The sequence below is a fragment of the Epinephelus lanceolatus genome, chromosome 17 (assembly GCF_041903045.1).
Source record: "Epinephelus lanceolatus isolate andai-2023 chromosome 17, ASM4190304v1, whole genome shotgun sequence".
Lineage (NCBI taxonomy): Eukaryota > Metazoa > Chordata > Actinopteri > Perciformes > Serranidae > Epinephelus > Epinephelus lanceolatus.
In genome coordinates this window covers 20182822-20203363 of record NC_135750.1, presented here as the reverse complement: position 1 = coordinate 20203363, position 20542 = coordinate 20182822, and the positions used below count along the sequence as shown (strand labels likewise).

The following is a 20542-nucleotide window of genomic DNA, read 5'->3' as shown; positions in this document are numbered from 1 at the left end:
TTAAAATTCTTCTTCCAATTGTTCAACTGTTTCACTCTCAAAACCCCATTAAAAAGAATTAAAAAAATAAATAAATAAATAAAAAATGAAACAATAATAATAAGAAATAAAACAATAATAATATTAATAATAATGAACAATTCTATCTCTTGTAATTTATGTCCAGTGCCGTCATTTACTATAACTCCAGTCTTTCCCCAGCTATGACCATGCCGTGGTTGCCGTGTGCAAATATAACAGAATTTAAAAATGGATGATTAAAAATGTTATTTCTAAATGTAATCCTGGGTTTTGCATAATCATCCAATATTGATGCTCTCATATGGCAATAGCTTTGAAATAATACCCCAACTTATGTCGGCAACATAGATCAACTTCACAAGTGGCATTGCTATAATGTAGGTGTTGAACTGTGTGTGCTCAGCTTTTATTAGACTTTAGCAAAGCTTTATATGCTTGCCTTAGGTAGTCAGATGAATAGTGCTTCCCTGGTTTTATTTTGCACAGCATAAACGCACCTTACCTATCTATTTCCCTTTTACTCATTTTGACACGAGTGTGCTATCTCCCTCCATTGATCTGCCTTCCTTTATGAGAGGCCTAATGAAGCGAAGGAGCAAAAAGAGGAGATTTGTCCCTCTGAGACATCACTAAATCAGCATGATGTCTTCACTCCCGAGCGCCGATGAGCCTACAGGCCTCGTTTCTCAGCCAGGCAGCCCAGACTGCTGCACCGCCATGCAGAGGAGAACGGGGCTTTTGAACTGTCAACACTCCTAACGCACAGACAGTCAACGCCAACAGCAGACCGAAGTGGAAATTTGCATTCAGGCACCACAGTGGCTGGCTCCACTACAGCCGGCGCTGTGCAGAGTGAGGGAGAGGTCAGGGTAATTTGCAGTCGATTTCTACAATCAATTCATCAATCCAGCAGCTGATTGAATCACCTCACTCTTAAGACAGTAAACACTGCAGGAGAGCAGTTGTAATTTGGACTTGTAAGAACAAGCAAGTGTATATAGGCATACAAATACACAAACACACCAGCACTCAAGTGTGTGTGTGTACAGCACTCATACAAGACCTGATCTTTTTATACACTAGCTTTCAAGTGTACCTTGGATTTCACAAGCTTTATCTCAGTCAGAGAGGCCAGGTGAATGGTGAATGGTGAATGGACACTTTCTGGCAAATCAATGGTTTCAAATCAATGGCACACGCCAAGGAGGCAGGAAAACACGCTGAGTCCACACTCCACAGGGTCTAGAGTTTGATACCTCTTGAGGCTATTGATAGATACTGTCGCTTGGAGCTCACTCACAAACACATTTGGTAGATTGCCATCAAACATCTTGTTGAAGCCTTCAGCTGGATGTCTGCCGACCAGCTCGAAACTTAACATCAAGACAACAGAGCAACTGAATACAACCTTAAACCCCTGCTCTCTGTGAGACCTCTCCACCGCTATTAACACATTTTTTTCCCACAATATCCACCAAATCATACTCTTCCCCCACCAGGGAGTCTGTAAAGCTCCTTGTACATGCTGTACACATCTTGTGTCCAGACTTCTACAACTCCCAACCTCCAAAAGCTGCAACAGTCCTCCAGGGTCTACTGCTGTCTTCCTCACCTTCACACTTCACAGATTTGTCCAGTGTCACCCCGTCCTGCTCTCCCTCCTCAGGCCCACCTGGGGCTGCTTCTGTCAAATTCAAAACCCCACATACAAGGCTGTGAAGGGATCGGCATGTACTCCAAATCCAAAGGGGAGTTAACCTCCCCATGTACAGTATTTAAAACTAATCTTTTTAAGACATGCCTCACATCCTCTTCTTGCTACTGAACGTCCTCTATTCAGCATCCTCTAATTGCGCTCCAACAAAAATCCTTCACATTCTACATGAAGCTTGAATTCAAACCAGTTCTGCTTTTTTCTCATTTAGCCTACATGGTCATTCTGTGGTCAACGAAATATTTAAGAAAATTTAAATGAAAATATTACCAAGAGTTTGTTGATAACATTGATACTGGTATTGATTTACTCATGTAACTCTTAACGAGAAAGTAAATTTACCAACTTGTGGAACCATTAATTTAACAATCACTACGTTTACATGCACAACATGTTCCATATTTTGCCCTTACTCTGAAGGAGACAATATTCCTACTAAGCTGGCTAATGAAAATTAATATTCCACTATTACTCCCATTTACATGCCGCCCTGCATACTCCGTGCCCCAACTTGTCATTTATAATGTCAAAATATGGAAAAGCAGAACAGCTGGAGCCGCTTGTTATTTTGCGTCTTTGCATCAAAATAGAATTTTTTAAAAAGTTGGTGGCAGGCACAGCCTCCCTCCATCATTCCTTCAACCACCTTCTTGAAAAGGTCGGTGTTGCGATATTTGCGCATATCCAGAAATCTGTTGGTATCCAAGTCTTTTATGAGATTTAAAAGTAGATGTGTTTCTTCTTCCGATCAGACTTGTTGACTTTTCTTTTGGGCATGCATCTGCAGTCTTGCAAGCTTTTGGCGAGTTTGTCTGTGTACAATGTCTCCATGACAACAGCCAAGAGGTCATGTGTCGCAAATTGCGGTAAAAACCCCAATTGAGATGCATATTATGAGTGGGCTGTATACATGTCTAAATAATGCTATTAAAACCTGAATAATACTGGCATGTTCCACGTCTTAATCGGCTAATGCTACACTCAGAATATGGCTTAATTCAGAATATGTAGAATTCAGAATAATAGGACAATATTAGCGTGTATCAAAAGGCTATGTGTTTTTTTAAATGTTTCTGAAACCCACAGAGAATCATCATGTGACTCTTTAGTTCCCCTCAGCTCTACTTAGGATTTTAGAGTCTTTAGCACTGTTTCGGTTTTACAGCCCACAACAGTTTTGGCTCAGTCTCACCGCTCTCATCAATCTAGTTTTCCCATTGCATGCTAAGCACCAAACAGCAGATAGAAAATAGTGGTTAGCGTGTGAACATAGGGGTATTAAGCAACCAGATGATTTTCTCCGGAGTTGGTGGAGACCAAAACAGAGCTAAAAGGAACATGAATATTGGACTGGCATTCATCAGATGAACAGAAATATCACTCAAAATAAATGCTAACATTCCCCCGTGTCTGCTACATTAAGCAATTTTCGCCATCACAGGTGACCATATGTTAGTGATTTGTTTTCAGCTTGTTGCACTGCAAGTAGCCAAAACAAAAAATCAATGCAGGTTTAAGTTAAGCTCTTTATTCTCCTTCTCTTGGTGTGCTGATTGTTTTTTAGTCACTGTGGGACTTCAAGCCTATTTTCGCATTAACTAGACTAACAGACGTAGCAGAGGCATGTCTGGCTTCACCTGGAAGACAAGATAGTAATGATGATGTTACCCACTGAGTGCGTAAATAGTAGATAAGAGGTTTGATGATGAGTACGTGGCATCAGCTTTGCTTCTGTTATCCCCAATCTGCAGGGATAAACCTCATGCAAATCTGGATTGGATTATACTGAAGCACAGGGAGCCTAATTAGGAGAGGTTTACTGTTGCAGGCATCAGTTTAATACCAAAGGAGACTTTGGAAAAGTAAAAACTGGAAGTAGGTGGGTGCATCTGGGGTTGAATCGAGGGAGACTGGATTCGACTAGGAAAATAATAAACATGCAGGCAGAGCGTGAGTGAGAATGCACAGTGAAGATGTCTGATTTGAGGAGGAGACAAAGGAATGTGAAGAGAAGGAAGAAAGGGAAGATTGATAGACATGATTGCACAACGGGGGTCTCAGAAACAGAGAGGAGAGAGTTCTCAGAAACACCAGATTGAGCTGCAAATCACAGTCAACCCAGGAATGATTCCCGGACCACGGAGAGCCTGTTGCTATGGAAACGTCATCATTGCAGGCACCGCTTTAATCCGTGGAAGCCTGTTAAGTTAACATGAGGCTCAGGCAGCCACCTTATGCTTCTGTACTCACAACACAACGCTGTGCCAGCATTGTAGCCGCTCGCTACACGACAAGATTTATTTACAAATGTTTTGCTATTAGAAGGCAGGATTATCTGCTCGCCGTTTGTGCGCTGCGTCTTTAATTCTTTCATTCATTTTACTTAAGTATTGGTTAAATCTTCATTGCATGGATTGTCAAATGCATTGTTTTGCATGCTTGCCCCCTCTACCCACTGCACTGTATCCCTATTAGTACCTTAATCTCCTTGTCCTCCTTTGTGTCAGGAAGTACTGTAACGGTTTAATTGGCTTCTGCACCCTGATTCTACTGATACACTGGGGTGAAGTAGACTGAAGGGGGGGGGGGTTAAACCTGCAAGGAAAGAAAAAGACTAGAAGGGCAAAGCTGTAAGATGTGCGCGATACTGTACAGGGATACTCGGTACAATCAGTGGCGACCAGAGGATGAGGCTCCACTGTTGACAGTCTAAATGGATGAGGAGTCTGCATCTGGGCATTAATGCCTCTGAGCCTCACTGTGTCTCAGTCAGAGCAGTCAGTCAGTCAGTTATACAACCAACTCAGCCATGACAGGGGGGTGTATTGTTTTGGATTTGCTTCTCAAATCAGATATCTGTCGGTTTGCTTCAGTAATCCTGTGATGCTGGCAGCATTAATGTATTCAGCCACCGGAGAGGACAAGAGAGTAGATCCTAAGCCTGTCTGCGAAATTATAATGGTGCCATAAAACAGGATACAGTAAGAGAAGGGGGATGAATGCAAGCACCTCTGTCATGTAGATGAAAGCTGCAATAGCTGGCTGTGAATAATCTGTATTTCGGCGCACAGCGCTGATGGATAGTGTAGGTGAATAAAGGGTCGGGGGATGTGAAGAGAATACAGTGTGACATCCGGGTCGGGCTCCAGGAGGCCTGCTAGGAACAGACAGCTGTGACATATGAGTGTGTGTGGGGCGCTGACACACAGCCCAGTATTAGCTGCTAGCAGAGAGGGTGATGGATGGATGGGGCAGAGTGAGCTAGCCAAGCAGGCTTTACCCTACATTGCAAGAAGTATTTGTCATAGCAGGTTACCTAAAATGTAATATTTAAATAAATAAATAAAATCTGCCAGGGAAGTGTGACAATTGCACTTTCCTCCGGCATAAATCAATAAGACCGTCTTGAGACTAGTTTTACGTTATAAAGATGATTTTACAAAAACTCAGAACAAGCTTCTCCTTTATCTTGTTATAAGGTATTTTATTTTTGTTTTCATGATTTTTTTTCTACTCTCAATAAAGCACTAAATGCCTCAAGATGCATATCAGTGACAGTGCAAAACCAACAGTTCTGCAACACTCAAATAATTTAGACTGACTCAGGTTATGCTGAGTAAACACACAGGAGAAACTGGGATTTTAGACTGGGAGTGAGAAGTCTAACGACGGGCAGAGACAGATAAAAAACAAGGTAGAAGGTGAAGCAGTGATGATGCTACAGTATACATCTCATTTTCTATTTTTCCCCAGATGTAGACACCACCAAGGACCCCTGTCAAAAGGTTAAGTGCAGCCGACACAAGGTGTGTATCGCCCAGGGCTACCAGAGAGCTGTGTGCGTCAACCGCAAGAAGCTTGAACACAGGTGAGTGTATGTAGCCCCTGGGCAAAAGCTGACTAACTCAGAGAACACACGCGTAGTCAAAAATCTCCTCTGTTAATGGACACTAACATGAGATCAACACGACCAAGTTTGCACGCTGTGGCTTGTGCTGGTCTGGGATGTGGTAATAATAAAGCCTGTTTGTGCACCGGTGCAGTACAACTGCCTGCTGTTTAATGATAAGCTAATACATTCGGACAACATGGAGGAGGGCAGTTCGCTTCGTGTTCAGGTTGACACTGCTGTGTCGGTACTCTGAATTAGCACAGCAGTTGCTGTCTCAGCTGGACTTAGTGAGGCTGAAGTGTTTTTGTGTCCTCTGTCCTGCAGACTGAAGCAGCCTGCACTCAGGTCTCCTGATGGAAATTGTCAGCCCTGTCCCATCTCCTCCACTGGGCCTGTGTGTGGATCGGACGGACGCAACTATGCCTCAAAGGTACACTGATGCAAATACACATCCGTAGTGGTACAAGAAAACTGTAATTAAAAAGTAAGTAGTTATTAAAAGTATTGCTTTACACATTTAAATAGTATTGCGCTATATACACCAGTTTGTTAGGAACACCAATGCAGTCTAATACAACAGTCCTGCAATAAATCCAACTGACATGAAGGTTAATATGTTAACGTGTTCAGTTCTTGTGTTTTAGAGAGATGCTAAACCTGCCTTGATTCAGCTTTATGGTCATTTTGGAGGCTGCAGTTTGTTGCACTGTTGAGTTTGTTGAATCATACTGAGAGGTGTTACATTACATCCTACACATTTATATCAATGAGGTTAGAGTAAATAATAGAAACACCTGTCAATGTAACACAGTATAATTCAGCAGCACCACAAACTACAGCCTCCAAAATGACCATAAAGTTGAATCAACTGCTGTCATACATCACCAGCCCATGACCAAACAGCAGATATACAAAGTCAGCAACTAGCTGGTGAATGTAGTGGAGCCTTTAGCAGCTCAAGAGATAGATTTTTTTCTCAGGGGATGGCGGAGAGTAAAACAGAGCTAAAAGGAAAGTGAGTATTGGATTTACATTTACCAGCTGTCCAGAAACACAACTCAGAAAAAATGCCTTCATTGTCCTCTGGATGTACTGTTTGTTTGCCATAATTCATGAGGGGTTAAAGGAATACTTCACCCCCAAAATGGTCATTTGCTTGCCAATTACTCACCTCGTGTAACCTTGAATTTGGGAAGAAAACTTTGTTTTTCTTGCATGACTTTTCTTGCGTGACCAAAGAGCCCAAAAAAAAATTCTTGATGAACTGAAGTCATAGGGGTCCACGTTTAACAACAGCAAAACTGTATCAACACATCCATTTACAAACCCTCACACAGCTCGTGCAGTATAATCCAAGGCTCATTTATCCAGTCTTATGCTAGTAGAGCCTACACCGTACTCTACACCATAGCCTGATGTGCACCTTCCCAGAAATGTAACTACACATTGCCTCCTCCTGGCTTTTTTTGTAAGCTGAAACCATTTCCCTCAGTGGAAAGGAAGCTTTTATTTACTTTAATTTCACAGATAAGGAACAATACATTGTGAAGACAATAAAGCCTCCACAAAAATAGCATTTTATGTCTTGTGTGTGATTTACCTTGACTTCATATGAGCAGAGGAAATAGTTTCTAAGCTAATTCATACAATGTAAAATGCCATAGGCTTGTGCTAATAACGTTAGCATGTTTTCTAATGGAGGCAAATTTTGTAACATTACCTTTGTTAAATGTTGCTGTTTTCCCTGGCTTCATATGAGGAAATGTCTGCTAGCCACTATGCTAATCTATACAATGTAAAATTCCATAGGCTTGTGCTAATGACATTAGCATGTTGTATTTGTGGGGGAAATGTGTCCAGCAAAAGACAAGTGCTTTGTCTGTGAATCATGGAAGTTATTGTGAAGCCTATTTGTGTACTTGTGTTTGAAATTGTGTCTTTGAAGCCATGTTTAATGTGTGTTTTGAATCAACTCAACTTTACAGCACTTCACAGAAACCCCACCACCCACTAGTGTTTTGGAGGTGTAACCGCAGAGTGACACAGAGCACAAGTATAAATGCTCACAACAGCATTAGCCACGTGCATAGGCTACAGCGTATCCTCTGCATAGAGCTGACACACAAGTACAAATCCTGCTTAACTGTAATACAAATCATCATTTGTGAGGTGAAGTATTCCTTTAATATGTCACTATTGTGTTTACAGCTTGATTCTGCTGCCCCTAATTGGCAAAAATACAATCAATGCAGTTTAAATACACAAATAAAATCCTTTCTCTGGCTTTATGTCAGTGTAATGAATGTGCATTTCTCTGAAAAGAAAAGACGGTAGAAATAATCACAGGGTGTAGGTGGAGGGTGGGAATCATTGGCAGTGGAACTGTGCAACATCCCCCTCAATAAAGAAGTGAACATGATGTACGTGTGGCTTCAGCATCACATATGTTCTGCATGCTTAATAATAACATATGTTGTGTTTCTAAGAATTGCTAAAATATTCTTGACACCTATTACCAGCGTAGAATATACTAACAGGCACATGTTAAAATCACTGAAATACTTTATGGTGCATATGTAAAACAATATGTGCATCTGTCAGGTGCTGGCACATTTATTCCCAGCTCTGACTTTGTGTTATACACATGCTAACATGATGTACTAAGCATTGTGGGGTAAATAGTGACACACATTGCATATTCAGAGCTGAGCAGTGTGAAGAGACTCCCGTGAGGGGGGGGCTGAGACAAAGAGCCGTGATGTATAGCCTCAGAAGGACCAATTGGTGGCTTGTGGTGACAGAATCCCATGTGTTTATTGATTTATGCTTTGTCTTCTGGATCACTATTCCCGACCTTGTGTGCAAGCAGAGGTTGAAAAGCACATTCAGGAGCAAGTCTCAGATTTGAATTAAGGCGGTCACCTCATGAATATTTGATCTGTGTTGCGGCAATAACTCATTTTACTTCACCTTTGTGTCCCCTAGTCGATGTCGCCGGTGTGTGTATGTGTGTGTGTGTTAATGCATGTATGCGCGTGTTTGTATTGCAGTGCAAGCTGGAGCAGCAGGCGTGTCTTACGGGGAAGGATCTTACCCTGAAGTGTTCAGGTCTGTGTCCTTGTCCAACTGCTGCCCCTGCGTCCACTGAGAGTAAACACGGTGAGATCCAAACACAACAACGATGACAAAAAAATACATGTATTTTATATGAATTCACTGCTTTTCTGTCACACACATATTCACATTTTTTGCCTAACTGTGGGGTCCATGCACACTCACACACAGTCATCATAGAAACATAAATGGGTGAAACAAATATCATATTCCTCCTCTCCCTCTGGCCGCCGCAGAGAGCTGTACCGGACAGGATCTGGCTGATCTTGGGGAGCGTCTGAGGGACTGGTTCCAGCTACTGCAGAGCAACGCCAAGCAGAACAACAATAGCAAGACCGGGACCAGATCCACTGCAGTCAGCACCACTTCAGGTTAGAGCTGCTGTCCAGACTGCATAAGGAAGGAGCTGCAGTGCTGTAGTTACAGGCAGTACACTATAAAAAAAGTTAACTCTGGTATTAATTGGAAAAGCAAAAAGCAGTCTACAGGGAAAATAAAATCCTCACAAATTTAGCTCCCCGGTTCGGCTGGTGCTGCTTCCACCCTCGTGTTTTCTGCAGGCAGCTCTCGCTGGATAGATCTTGCAACCGATTGCTGGATATCAAACATGTTTGAAAAACAGTTGTGGGGCTGAAAACTCTGGATCAAGATAACATTGCATCACATAAAGGAGTATGCTGTGCTTCAAAGCAACAGTAAGTGAGTCTCAGGATCTGTTCAGCTACAAGTTAGTGCCCGATAAGCACCGAGTATTAACAGGCTGTAAAGTCTAAAGTAAGAAATCCTTGTAATAGGTTGATAATGGTAAGTTCTGATGCCATTTTCCAAGAAGAAATTCATTTTTGTTTTGAAAGCGGGGACATAATTAAGAAAATGACTTGCACTGGAAACAGAGCACACTGCCGTGGTTTATTTTTCATTTTATTTTTCATTTGTGCAGCTGTCCCCTGATAAAAAACGAGCGTATGTTTGTGTGCCTTTGTGTTTGCAGTGCTGGACAGGAGCCTGGTGGCCAGCTGTAAGGACTCCATAGGCTGGATGTTTTCCAAGCTGGACACCAACAGCGACCTGTACCTGGACCAGGCGGAGCTGGCTGCCATCAACCTGGACAAGTACGAGGTCTGCATCCGGCCCTTCTTCAACTCCTGTGACTCCTACAGGGATGGCAAGGTCTCCACTGCTGAGTGGTGCCTCTGTTTCTGGAGAGAGAGTGAGTACTGTGGGGAGGATGTGAGGTTTATAAGCTGTGTGTGTGTGTGTGTGTGTGTGTGTGTGTCAACAGGCACATCCACGCGCCTCCGTGCTGACATATTCCCCTCGCATTCAAACTTCAAGGCGCTCAGCTGCCCTCAGGTGCAGCCACCTCTGTGTTGTGTGCTGGTCCGTCACTGTTTGTCTTCCTACTCATCCTCCCGTTCCCTTGTGGGGTGAAACGGTCACCGCAAGGAGCTAAAAACATTCCTGCTGCTTGTTGACAGCCCGGTTCTCCCACTGCTCTCGGAGACTGAGCCTGTCAGCAAAGCAGCCAAGCAGAAACTAGGTCTCCGTCCCAAGCTCATACACTTCTTTGTTTGGGAAGGAAACACAGTGGAATTGATTTTAAAATTGCAGGAGGTGATTAGAAAACATTGACTGCACTCAGAAGAGACGTCAGTTTTGACTGTTGATTGTTTTTGGCAGATTTCGGGCAGTCATTATCTCTGCTCTGTGTCTAATCGTGCCTGGGAGTGTGCTTTGTTCTCTTGTAAAAAACAATTTTCTGTTCTTTTAAGAGCCACCCTGCCTGGCCGAACTCGAGAGGATCCAAGTACTAGACGGCGGCAAGAGAAAGTTTGGTAGGTATCTGACTTCTCATAAGAGCATTTCAGCCCAATTGGATCTGTCTTTCTTGTTGGAGGGATTTCATCCAGCAGATGACAAGCAGGAGGCGGGGATTAGTTCGTGATCAGTCTGGTGGATTTAGAACTTGATACTGACAGACGGCAAAGGAAATCAGCCATCAGTGTCTTACATGTATGTGTGAGTGGGTAAATGTGCGTGTATATGCTTGGACATGTGTGTGTGTACGCATGTGCGCACTGCAGATTTTGGCTGGCTGACTGGGCTCTGAGTCAGGACTCTCCAAGGACACAGAGCGGCGAGCAGGGGGCAAGCTGCCAGCCCGACGCTCAGATGTTCCCTTGAAAGAGTGGACGGACAGTTCTGTTTTGCTCTGTCCTATTTGTGTTTTTTACATCATTATAAAACTAGCCTTTTGAAATATTAAACGTCACGACACATCCCTCCATCTCTGAGGAGTGTGACAGGGAAATAGTTGAAAAGATAGTGATAAGCGTAACTACAGATTGTTGTGCACTGTCATATGTGAATGCAGGCTGTATTTCATATTCATGCAACAGCTCAGAAATTGAAAACTGTCCAATCTTGTGTCCCTTCCTCATCCCGTGATGATTAGCTAGCCACCACCACCCCACACACTACCCCAATATGCTGCAATATGCTGACTTAATACTTATTCACCCCTATCTTGCTCCGTGAACATATTTGTATTCATGGAATATGGAATTGGCTGCCACATATGCTGCATGCATTACATTCTCACTTGGCACCATGTGTGATTACCATGATGCAGGGTGTGTTCATCTGCTTGTAGGTTAAGGCCGCTTTACCATACCCGACTCTTATTTATTTTTTTGCGTGTGAACGCCAGGTCGATTCATCCCAAGCTGTGATGAGGACGGCTACTACAGGAAGCAGCAGTGTGACAGGGGAGAGTGCTGGTGTGTTGACCAGAACGGAGGAGAAGTAGCCGGATCTCGGATGCGTGGCAAGCCAGATTGCGGTAAGCCCTGTAGGTGTCAGCTGTCGATATATGAATGAATTGAATTTAAACTTGAAAGCTGATTTGGCGAGGGGGAAAAAAAAACCCCTCAAAATGTCTGCTGCGGATTGGCCCACTTCTCTCCAGCACCCCCACTTGCATTCTGCACAAGGCTTTCTTTATGTTTAAGGACTGAGGCCCACTGCAACATAACTCACTGCAGGGACCAGTGCCACATTCATGTGTCCGGAGTCATTTGCATTCTAAAGCGCCGCTTGTCGCTGTGAGAAAAGTCTTTCAAGATAAATGAGGGCTGGTTGGACTGAACCTGCGCCTGATAAGAATGGCTCCCCTGGCAAGGTTTAGAAATAGCTATTAAAATCCAGACAAAGTCAAACACATGCCTGTTTTTTTGTTGTTGTTTTTTTTACTGTTGCAGTCAGTGTTTTTAAATCTATTTCGGCATTTCTCATTGATAGAAAGGACTCCGTCAAAGTTAAGAGGAAGACATGCTGAACAGAATTTATTGCAATATACAAGATTGCCACAGTGGATAATTCAATCTGCCTGCATCCCACCCCTCCTCTGCCCTGCATGTTTTCCCTCTACAGATGATGAAATGGCATATTCAGGTGATATTGGCAGTGGAGTTGGATGGGAAGACGAGGAAGAGAAAGAGGCCGAGGAGACTGCAGAGGAGGCTGAAGAGGAAGAGGGAGAGGTGGGAGAGGTGGATGATGGGGGCTATATCTGGTAAACGTGTAGTCAAACCTCTCCATAGGAGCGTCTTGAACACAAACACACACATACACACACACAGATCCTGCAAAGAGATGGACGCGGTGAAGCTCTCACATTCAGAACAACACTGGTTTATGAAAAAGCGAAGGGAGAGGGTTGCACGGGTCGGGAGAGGGAAGATGCATATGTCATTATGGGTGTATTTAATGTTACAGGATGTACTTTAAACGGGAAGGGGAAGGGGGACATGTCACTATTAAGAAATTATGGGTCTGGATAATTTTGTCCCTCATACTTGTGAATCTTTGTTCTCTTCTGTTGTAAGTCCTTTGAACTATCTTTGAGCAGTTTTTAGCTGATGCATAATGGAGACCTTAAGCAGCTGCAGGTGCTTGTCATGTGCTTGCATAAAAAAAATGGAGAAAGATAGGGTGCATTTCAGTAGTCTAAATTGGCCTCTTTCATCTTTCCGTTCTGCAAATTGACAACATTTAGATAAACAGTTTTGATTTCAGGCAGGAAATGGGAGATAAAGAGAGGAAGCCGCGTTGGAGTATTGAAAAGCACCCTTTGACTTTATCGTTTTCATGTCATTCGCTTCGGCTCATATGTGACGGTAGTCATTCATCATGACTTATTGAAAAAAAAAAAGTTTCTCACGCATCACTCTTTAGCTTGTATATAATGTGTGTATCAGAAGACAGATTGTCACCTATTAGTCCCGTTATCAATGCCTTGAGAGACTAGCAGAGTATACTGCTTAGTTGACAAGTGTACATCGTATCATAATGTGGATCAGTTATTGTGTTTAATAAAAAAAATAAAATAAAATAATCTGGTCTATGTGGCCCAGCTGGCCGCCATACATCTGAGTCTGTGCTTTTGTCCTCTTTTCATTTCTTGTGTAGCGTAGTACAACATATACGTAGGCATATATATATTGCTATTTTTTCAGTGAGCATTGACCATTCTTGGTTCACCAAATGTATATTTCTTTTATATCTGTGGTTTCCTTATTTTAACAGGTCTTAAAGGAATCCAACCATCTGTTTATTAATTACCCTTCCCTGTGTTTTGCTGAATTCTTTAAGAAAACTTTTTTCCTGCATTCCTCCTGTGAACTAAGAATCCAAAACTGAAGATAATTTTTGATGAATTGACCCTTTGCTAAGACCCTGGACACAGACTAACATAGCATCAGGTAGGCACAGACGAGGCTCCAACAGCAACACAGCTGTGCTCCATTGACTCTAATGTAATTGCTTTAGATTTCCTTCATTTTCAGGCTGGTTTTGTGGATTTGGAGCTAAATGTTGTGCCTGGGTCACGTCGTGTATTAATGATACTCGTTACCTGGAGAGGTTGGAAAAAGATATACGTTTCTTCTCTGTTCCAAAACCAAAATCAAACCCTGAAAAGTGTAGGGTTAGCTAGCTAGCTACTGAAGATATAATCTACTGAATGTATACACATGCTGCTTTTTCTTTTTCATGATTATAACAGTGAAAAAAAGACCGACCCTGCTGTACAGGAACCAGTGAAGGGAAGCAGGGAAACTTTGCTGATATTCAACCACCTGTGTGTCATCACAGTGTTACGCAGATGAATGTTGTTTGACTTCCCCTGGAGATCCCTGCCCATCCGGCGGCGAAGGTCTGGGTGCTGGCAGCAGCACGGGGGCAAAGCCAAACACCGTTTATCTGCACACACTGCGATGCCACACAGCTGGTTCAATAGCAGCAAAGTTTCCCTTTATATTCATTGTCTTCTGTGTCGATCAGCAGTGATGTGGTGGTTCACTTTTACACTGTGATCTGTAGCCTATAGTTCAGCTTTAGCTTCTAACTTTGTCTTTTTAACCTGTTGTTGCTGCTGAGTCAGTTTGTCAATAGAGTCTGGCTTTGAGGAGAGCATAGGTAAGTTTCATTTTCCATTCAGCTCTCCGTCGGAAAGGGTCGTCTGTTTGAGAAGTACTGAGCATACGAATGAATAAATTACTGCACAGTTTGTTTGTTTGAGAGTTTGTCAATGGATGTTTTGATATAGTGATTCTGTTGTTATGACGGTTGCCTCAATTCATCAACAGTTTTCTATTTTGGATTCTTTGTTTATCAGACGTATGCGAGAAAAATGTTTTCTTCACCAATTTGAGGAGTGAATTACTCAGTTAAAACACTAGTTCATAGAATTTTCCTATTATTACAAGTAAATATCAACCATTTGGGTGATATAATGTATTTTCGGAGCCAGTTTTCAAACAAGTCAAACTACATTCTTGAAACTTGAATAATAAATACATATAAATGACATGTTCTGGTGCACATTTTTGCAGCCCATCTTAAAAACTACCACATCAAAGGCATAAACCTCCTCTGTGACCTGAGCTCAGAGGAGCACATCTTACAGTCAGCTCACTTCTGCTCTTGCCTTACCTCAGTCTGCAGTGGAGTGTAGCTTATAGCTCTAGGAAACCAGCAGAAATGAGATACAGACCCAGGTCTGCATATCAGCACTTCTAACAGCACAATGCCAACAGAAAACTCTCTCCTCAGCCTCCTCGGGACATTGCTCCAGCCTCTCCGCTGTGAACTGTTCAGCCTGGGAACAGTGAAACAGAGCCCTTGCAGCATGTTTGAGTGTATGCACAGTCTTGGAAGCTCAGGCCAAGGGAGCTTGTCTTAGCATTGTAAAAACTGACAGTAACCAATCCTCTGAAATGTCATTTCTCAGTTTCACGTTTCGGTGATAATGGAAATCAGTACAGGTAATGTCCCAGTGGGTGAAACCTTAAATGTGTTAGCTGTGAGTGGGTATGCCTGCCAACAGATGTCTGAGTACCTGATACCGACAGCAAGTCTTCTGGCTGCCCAAAGGGGCCAATCATTTTCAGCAAGCTGTCAGCCCATTATGCTGAATATTCCTCCTGCCTGGTGAAAACAAGCCATATGTAACAGGACCAGATGTAAATCCTGACACTTCTAGGAAAAGTGTAATGTCTTTTCTGGGTGCTGCAACTGTAAAATAATTAAAGCTTTGATGCTAGAGGTGACACTTGATGCCCCTTTTCTCTGCTAATGTTTTATCTGATGCTTTATGAATATACATAGGGAAAATTACAGGTAACTAATCTTGCTTCATTCAGCCCTCTAGCTCTATTTAGAATCCTTTGGTATTTAAACTGTCATAATGTGGATAATATGTGTACAGAAAATATACCTCGGGTACACAGAAATGTCACCAGAATAAACTATTTTATTCGTATAATTACATTACTGTACATTACAGCACGATAAAACAATCTCAGGAGGTATTAAAGTAACTTTAACTTGGCTGTTAACATCAAGTAGTCTTATAAATATTTCAGTTCAGTGCATGATTCTGGTTGAGCGTATTAACATTAGGAATTAATGATTCTTGTTTCATTTGCTCCTTCAGACTTTATGCCTGTCTTTGCAGCAAACAGAGCTATGAAACATATTACATCATATATTTTTAAAATACAAGATTGGTTTTAAATAATTTCACATAGTTGTAATTTGATTATCTAACATGATTTTGCATAATAATCCATATTGATTTAACAATCCGATCCTTTTCTCTGGCATATCTAAAGGTGCAGAGGTAATCAGTTACAGTTTGCTCTGTGCACCCTGGAGCCTCCACACTGTGCTGACCTCTTGGTCTGTGGTGTCCAACACCCTGAACACATTAACATCGCTGGTCTGGTGAAAGTGCTGCAACAATCTCTGGAAAACAGTTACTGGGATGCTGAAGTTGAGGTGCGGGTAGGTCACTTTAGCAGCCAGGTCCCTTGTGTTGCTGGAGATGATACCTGCAAAACAGCAAATAATCCGTACACTCTTAAAACTGCAATTACAGCAGTGCAGGAAAAGCACTCTAGTTTGTACAGCCGTCTCCTCTCTACACATGTGGTGCATTGTTACAGTGGAGTTTTCTGTGGTCGTCATATGCCCCCCAGTGTTAAAGCAGAGTACAAGATTTTGAAGTTGCAGAGTTCTTACCCAGCAGCTCTCCTGAGTATTTCCGCACCACAGCACCTCCACTGGTCCCTGCTTGTACTGCACAAGTGGTCTGAAGCATGACAGGCTGGTTATTCAAGCTGATGGCTTTAGAGAGGACACCACAGGTCAGGGACGGACCACATCGCTGACCCAACCCACCGTATCCCACCACGACTACAGATTCACCTGCAGGCAGAAAAGCTGAACATTAGCCTTAGTGTGAAAAAAAAAATTAATGTGAAGCAAGATTTCCAGTAAACAAGACAGAAATCAAACCTGGACTGTAACTCTGAGCCATCTGAGGCACCACAGCCTCTGTGGCGGAGTCTCTCAGCTGCACCAATGCCAAATCATACGGTGAAGAGGCTTTGGTGGAAAACAGCACATCACCCACAACATCATGGACTCTGTGAAACAGAAACAGCAAACATTACATATTGTGTATCATTTGTGCCGTATCAGTACACACTGTGATCAGAAAAATGACAGCTTGCTAAGAGGCCCTGAACCCACACAGGTGTTTTCAGTTATTCTGGCTGATTAAACCTCCGCTCAAGTTGAAAGTAGTTCCTCGTACTGTAATTGACATGAGACAAATATACACATATATTAAGCACATATGGTTTAGAACCACAAATTTAGGAAGAGATAGATTTCACTGAAACTTTCTGATGTGACCGAGCCTCAGTTCCTACAGGTGCAAGAAAACTTACAGGGGATTGAGGGAGATGTCGATCAAACACAGTCTTGAGGACCAATCAGGAAAAATAACTAAAACACATGTGTGGGTGAATCAAGGGTGTGGAGGGCCTTTCAAGGAAAGCGCAAAGGAACAGTTACCCCAAGAAACACAATATATCCACCTGGACCATCACTTTCACCATATTTAAAGCTACAGATTGTAACATTTGTGAAAATAACTTTGTGTTGTATATGCTGAAACTGTCACTATATTCTGAAAGAAGTACACCGAACAGATGATCAGAGTGCACCAAAAACAACCAACCTCTAAAGCAGCTGTCAATCACATCAATAATGCTCCTGAGCTGTGGTCAAACCTCCAAACTAGTCAGCACTGATCAAATATAAACCAGGATTCTGTTACTGCATTACCTATTTCTCACCTCAAATGTTTTCACAAACATATTGTAGTGCATTGGTTCCCAACTGGTTGGTCTGGGTCCAAAAGTGGGTCCCGAGACCATTCTGAATGGACCATAAGTAACTTGCAAATGTGTCAAGTTTGTAAGTTTGAAGTACAGTGAATTTCTGGCACAGAACTTTTACTTTGAAGTGCTGTTCCCTGCTGTAGAGTGAGTGACTAACAGAGACAGCAAATTAGCTTAACCACATGTTCAAAAACAAGTATGACATTGCATATGTTAAACTGTGTGGACCTTTAACTAATGACTAAGGAGAAATCTGGACCCCGTGTCTGGACCAGTGGGGAACCACTGTCTGTTTAGCTGTAAAATGAGAAAGTGTGTGACCCTGCTGCCATGTTGGATACAGTCAACTACAGCACCAAGCACTGCCCACTGGTCGGACCAACTTTCTCAGTTTACACCTATACAGTTCACTAAAATATGTTTCTGACAACACGTGAGGTGAAAAATAGGCACTGCAGTAACAGAAGCTTGATGTTTAATCAGTGCTGTCTGGTTTGACTGCGGTTACCGAGCCGTGATTGACAGCTGCGTTTGAGACTCCTCAGCTCTGACTGGTTGTTTCATTCATGTGTTGTGAGGCCATTAGAAGTATTATAAGACAAGAGTGCATGCAGAAGAGCTTGATTTTTTTCCCACAGTGTTGTGTGAATACTGTGACAGTTTCAGAAAATCTGAAGAATTTTTTTTTCCACATAAAAGTTACCAATTACAGCTTCAACTGAGGTTTGGAGCTAAAAATTACAACAGCACACCAACGTCTCTCAAATATACAGAAATGAAACATGTTACTTATCATGACCCACCATCCCCTGTGATAAAATGTTGCCTGGGTTATTGTGACGTTGATAAGGAGCACTGTTGTTGAGATTTTCTGGAGCTTCAAGGACCGCAAACTAAATGGAAATGAGTGTGTGACTAACAACATAAATGACAGTTTTAATTTCATGAGCCTTTTTCTACATAGGACATTATGACTTATCACAGTAGGAAAAGCAAAGGTGTAAATAATTAAATGAATGATAGCGGAATTCCATTTAGCTGCTCTGATTTAACATTAATTGAATTTTTCATACTCCCACACTTAAATACAACAGAGCCATCATTACATTTATTAGTAACACCTGTTATTTTCCTACTATGACAAGTGAAAATGTCTGCGGTACTGGTACTGTGCATGGTGGCTTACCAGCATTGCTTATAGGGGCGCTTAAATCAAACTGAGCCATCGTTAATGTTATTATTAGTTCCACCTGTGCTTTTCCCTCTATACAGTCAAAAGCTTTGCTGCCAGATGGGTCTGTTAAACACGTTTCAGTATGTTTGTGGATTAATTTTTCCAGCCTGTGCAGAGAGAGGTGAAGTTGGGGAGGTTAAGATGTACTGTCACCTGTCCCTGTGATGGAACTTAAGGGTGACAGTCGACTTCCCGTTGACAACATGGCGGCAGGTCACCACCAGCTGAGAGGTGACAACGACCCCAGAGCCCCAGCACTGTCCACTGTCCACAAAGCACACAGTGGGGCCTTTAAAAGCTTCTGACTCATGGGTTGCAGTGGACATGAGGAGGCTTGCCTCCCCTGGATGGAGCCAAACATCTCTGAGTGGATTTTCAACGTTCATGCAGCGAATGATGTTCCTGAAGATCAAGTGGACGGAGCAGACCAGAGTGAGACCTATCCACTCGTTTGCCTTCCAACCAAATGGAGACACAATCACTCCAACGAGGCGCACATTGTCTGTGCCTTTCACCACAAACAACCCTCCACCCTCTGTGCCTGGCAAGCAACGGGCGTCTGTGAGAATGACAGCGTTGTCCTCTCCAGCAAGGTTGCTGATGATGCCTCTGCTGAGGGTGCTGATGAAGAGATCCAAGCAGAGGGTGCCGAAAGGTGAGCCACATGCAACAACAGGGAAGCCCTTCTTGAGAGATGAGCTGTTCTGCCAGGGTATAGTCCCTGCAACTGGGCTGCTGTCTGCCACCACACTCGCCTTGAGTACAGCAAACCAGCTGAGGAACTGGGCATCTCTGATCAGCTCCTCATCTTCTTTATCACCATGGAAACGCCACTGGTCAGCCTCTTGGAAAACTGCCTGGAAGGCTTGTTTGAACTCCAGGCAGTTCACCAGCATCAGCAACTCAGCTTCAATTTCCCGTTGAGGTGTTGTTTTGCTCCTGGAGGAGGGTGAGGATGCTTCTCCCCGTGCAGCCCGGTCGGAGTTTGAATCTCGCTCAGCGGAAAAGCTGACACGGATTTTAAGTTTGTCACTGAAGCTCTGCGGTGACAGGAACCTGCGGTGTGTGGAGAGGGGCGCCTTGTCGGTGGTAAAACGGGAAAACGGGACGCCGGTGCATATCACTGTCCCAGTTTGAGGATGGACGATAACTCCGCTGCAGCTCACATGTTTCTCTTCTGAAAAAGCCTCAAACACCTTGACCACACAGCAAAACTTCTCTACCTCCTTTACCTCCATGCTGTTAGCAGCGCACGTGAACTTTAGCCATGTATTCGGTAACGGAGTTGAGCAATTTGAAGACACCGGAAACAGTTAAAAAGCAGCGCAGAGAGCAGTGTTGTGAGAAAAAGAAATCAAACCTTCATAACGACCCGGTATAAATGATAAAACTAATTGTTTAAACTCGTATTCTATCGCTAATAGTATTAACAGTTGTTTGGGGTTTAATAACATGAATTCTGTCGTCCAACTTCCTGGTTTACTCTCATTGGTCGACGAGAAAAAAAAAACACCTACCAATTGATGTGATTGGTCAGAACGTGAAAACGAACAGTTCTGAGCCAATGAGAACGAAGGAGGCGGGAACACAGCTGCAATATGTAACTTTATGCCATACACACACAGCCTCTGTTACTGAAAATACAATGTTTTAGTGTTTTAGGAATACTTTGAAAAAATGAATATCTAAAGGGAAGCCTAAATTACCTTTAATTTAATGTAATGTGTAATGCTAGGAGTTTTAGGAGCAAAAAGTGGAAACTATAATATTTTTTTATTTAATTTTAAAATTTTAATTTATCATTTTTAAAGAAA

At 42.7% G+C, this 20542-nt stretch overlaps 2 protein-coding genes across 3 annotated transcripts in view; one reads left to right on the top strand and one right to left on the bottom strand.

Annotated features, from left to right (window-relative positions):
* spock2 (SPARC (osteonectin), cwcv and kazal like domains proteoglycan 2) overlaps positions 1-13168 on the top strand; it is a 39490-nt gene extending 26322 nt beyond the window's left edge. Inside the window, exons 3-10 of one of the 2 annotated variants that reach the window (XM_033612486.2) lie at positions 5489-5603; positions 5952-6057; positions 8678-8786; positions 8978-9112; positions 9733-9951; positions 10514-10576; positions 11452-11592; positions 12174-13168. In XM_033612486.2, coding sequence (XP_033468377.2) covers positions 5489-5603; positions 5952-6057; positions 8678-8786; positions 8978-9112; positions 9733-9951; positions 10514-10576; positions 11452-11592; positions 12174-12319 — 1034 coding nt within the window. In that variant the 3' untranslated portion in view covers positions 12320-13168. The remainder of the gene's footprint in view (positions 1-5488; positions 5604-5951; positions 6058-8677; positions 8787-8977; positions 9113-9732; positions 9952-10513; positions 10577-11451; positions 11593-12173) is intronic. The other variant, XM_033612487.2, reaches the window with a different exon arrangement.
* A 2367-nt stretch (positions 13169-15535) lies between these two features.
* On the bottom strand, positions 15536-20214 carry tysnd1 (trypsin like peroxisomal matrix peptidase 1). The gene is made up of 4 exons (XM_033612682.2): positions 18882-20214; positions 16602-16732; positions 16326-16511; positions 15536-16135 (listed from the first exon to the last, which is right to left on the bottom strand). Exons 1-4 carry the CDS (start codon positions 19964-19966, stop codon positions 15933-15935), a joined length of 1605 nt encoding a protein of 534 aa, XP_033468573.2. The 5' UTR covers positions 19967-20214; the 3' UTR covers positions 15536-15932.
* Between the last annotated feature and the right edge of the window lie 328 nt (positions 20215-20542).

Bases quoted from the DNA above. Each gene is read 5' to 3' on its own strand.
- tysnd1 (XM_033612682.2), bottom strand. From the start codon at position 19,966: ATGGAGGTAAAGGAGGTAGAGAAGTTTTGCTGTGTGGTCAAGGTGTTT. The intron at 16,733-18,881 runs GTGACAGTACAT...TCTGTTTCACAG, and splicing joins AAGTTCCATCACAGGGACAG to AGTCCATGATGTTGTGGGTG. The intron at 16,136-16,325 runs GTAAGAACTCTG...GCTGTTTTGCAG, and splicing joins ATACTCAGGAGAGCTGCTGG to GTATCATCTCCAGCAACACA.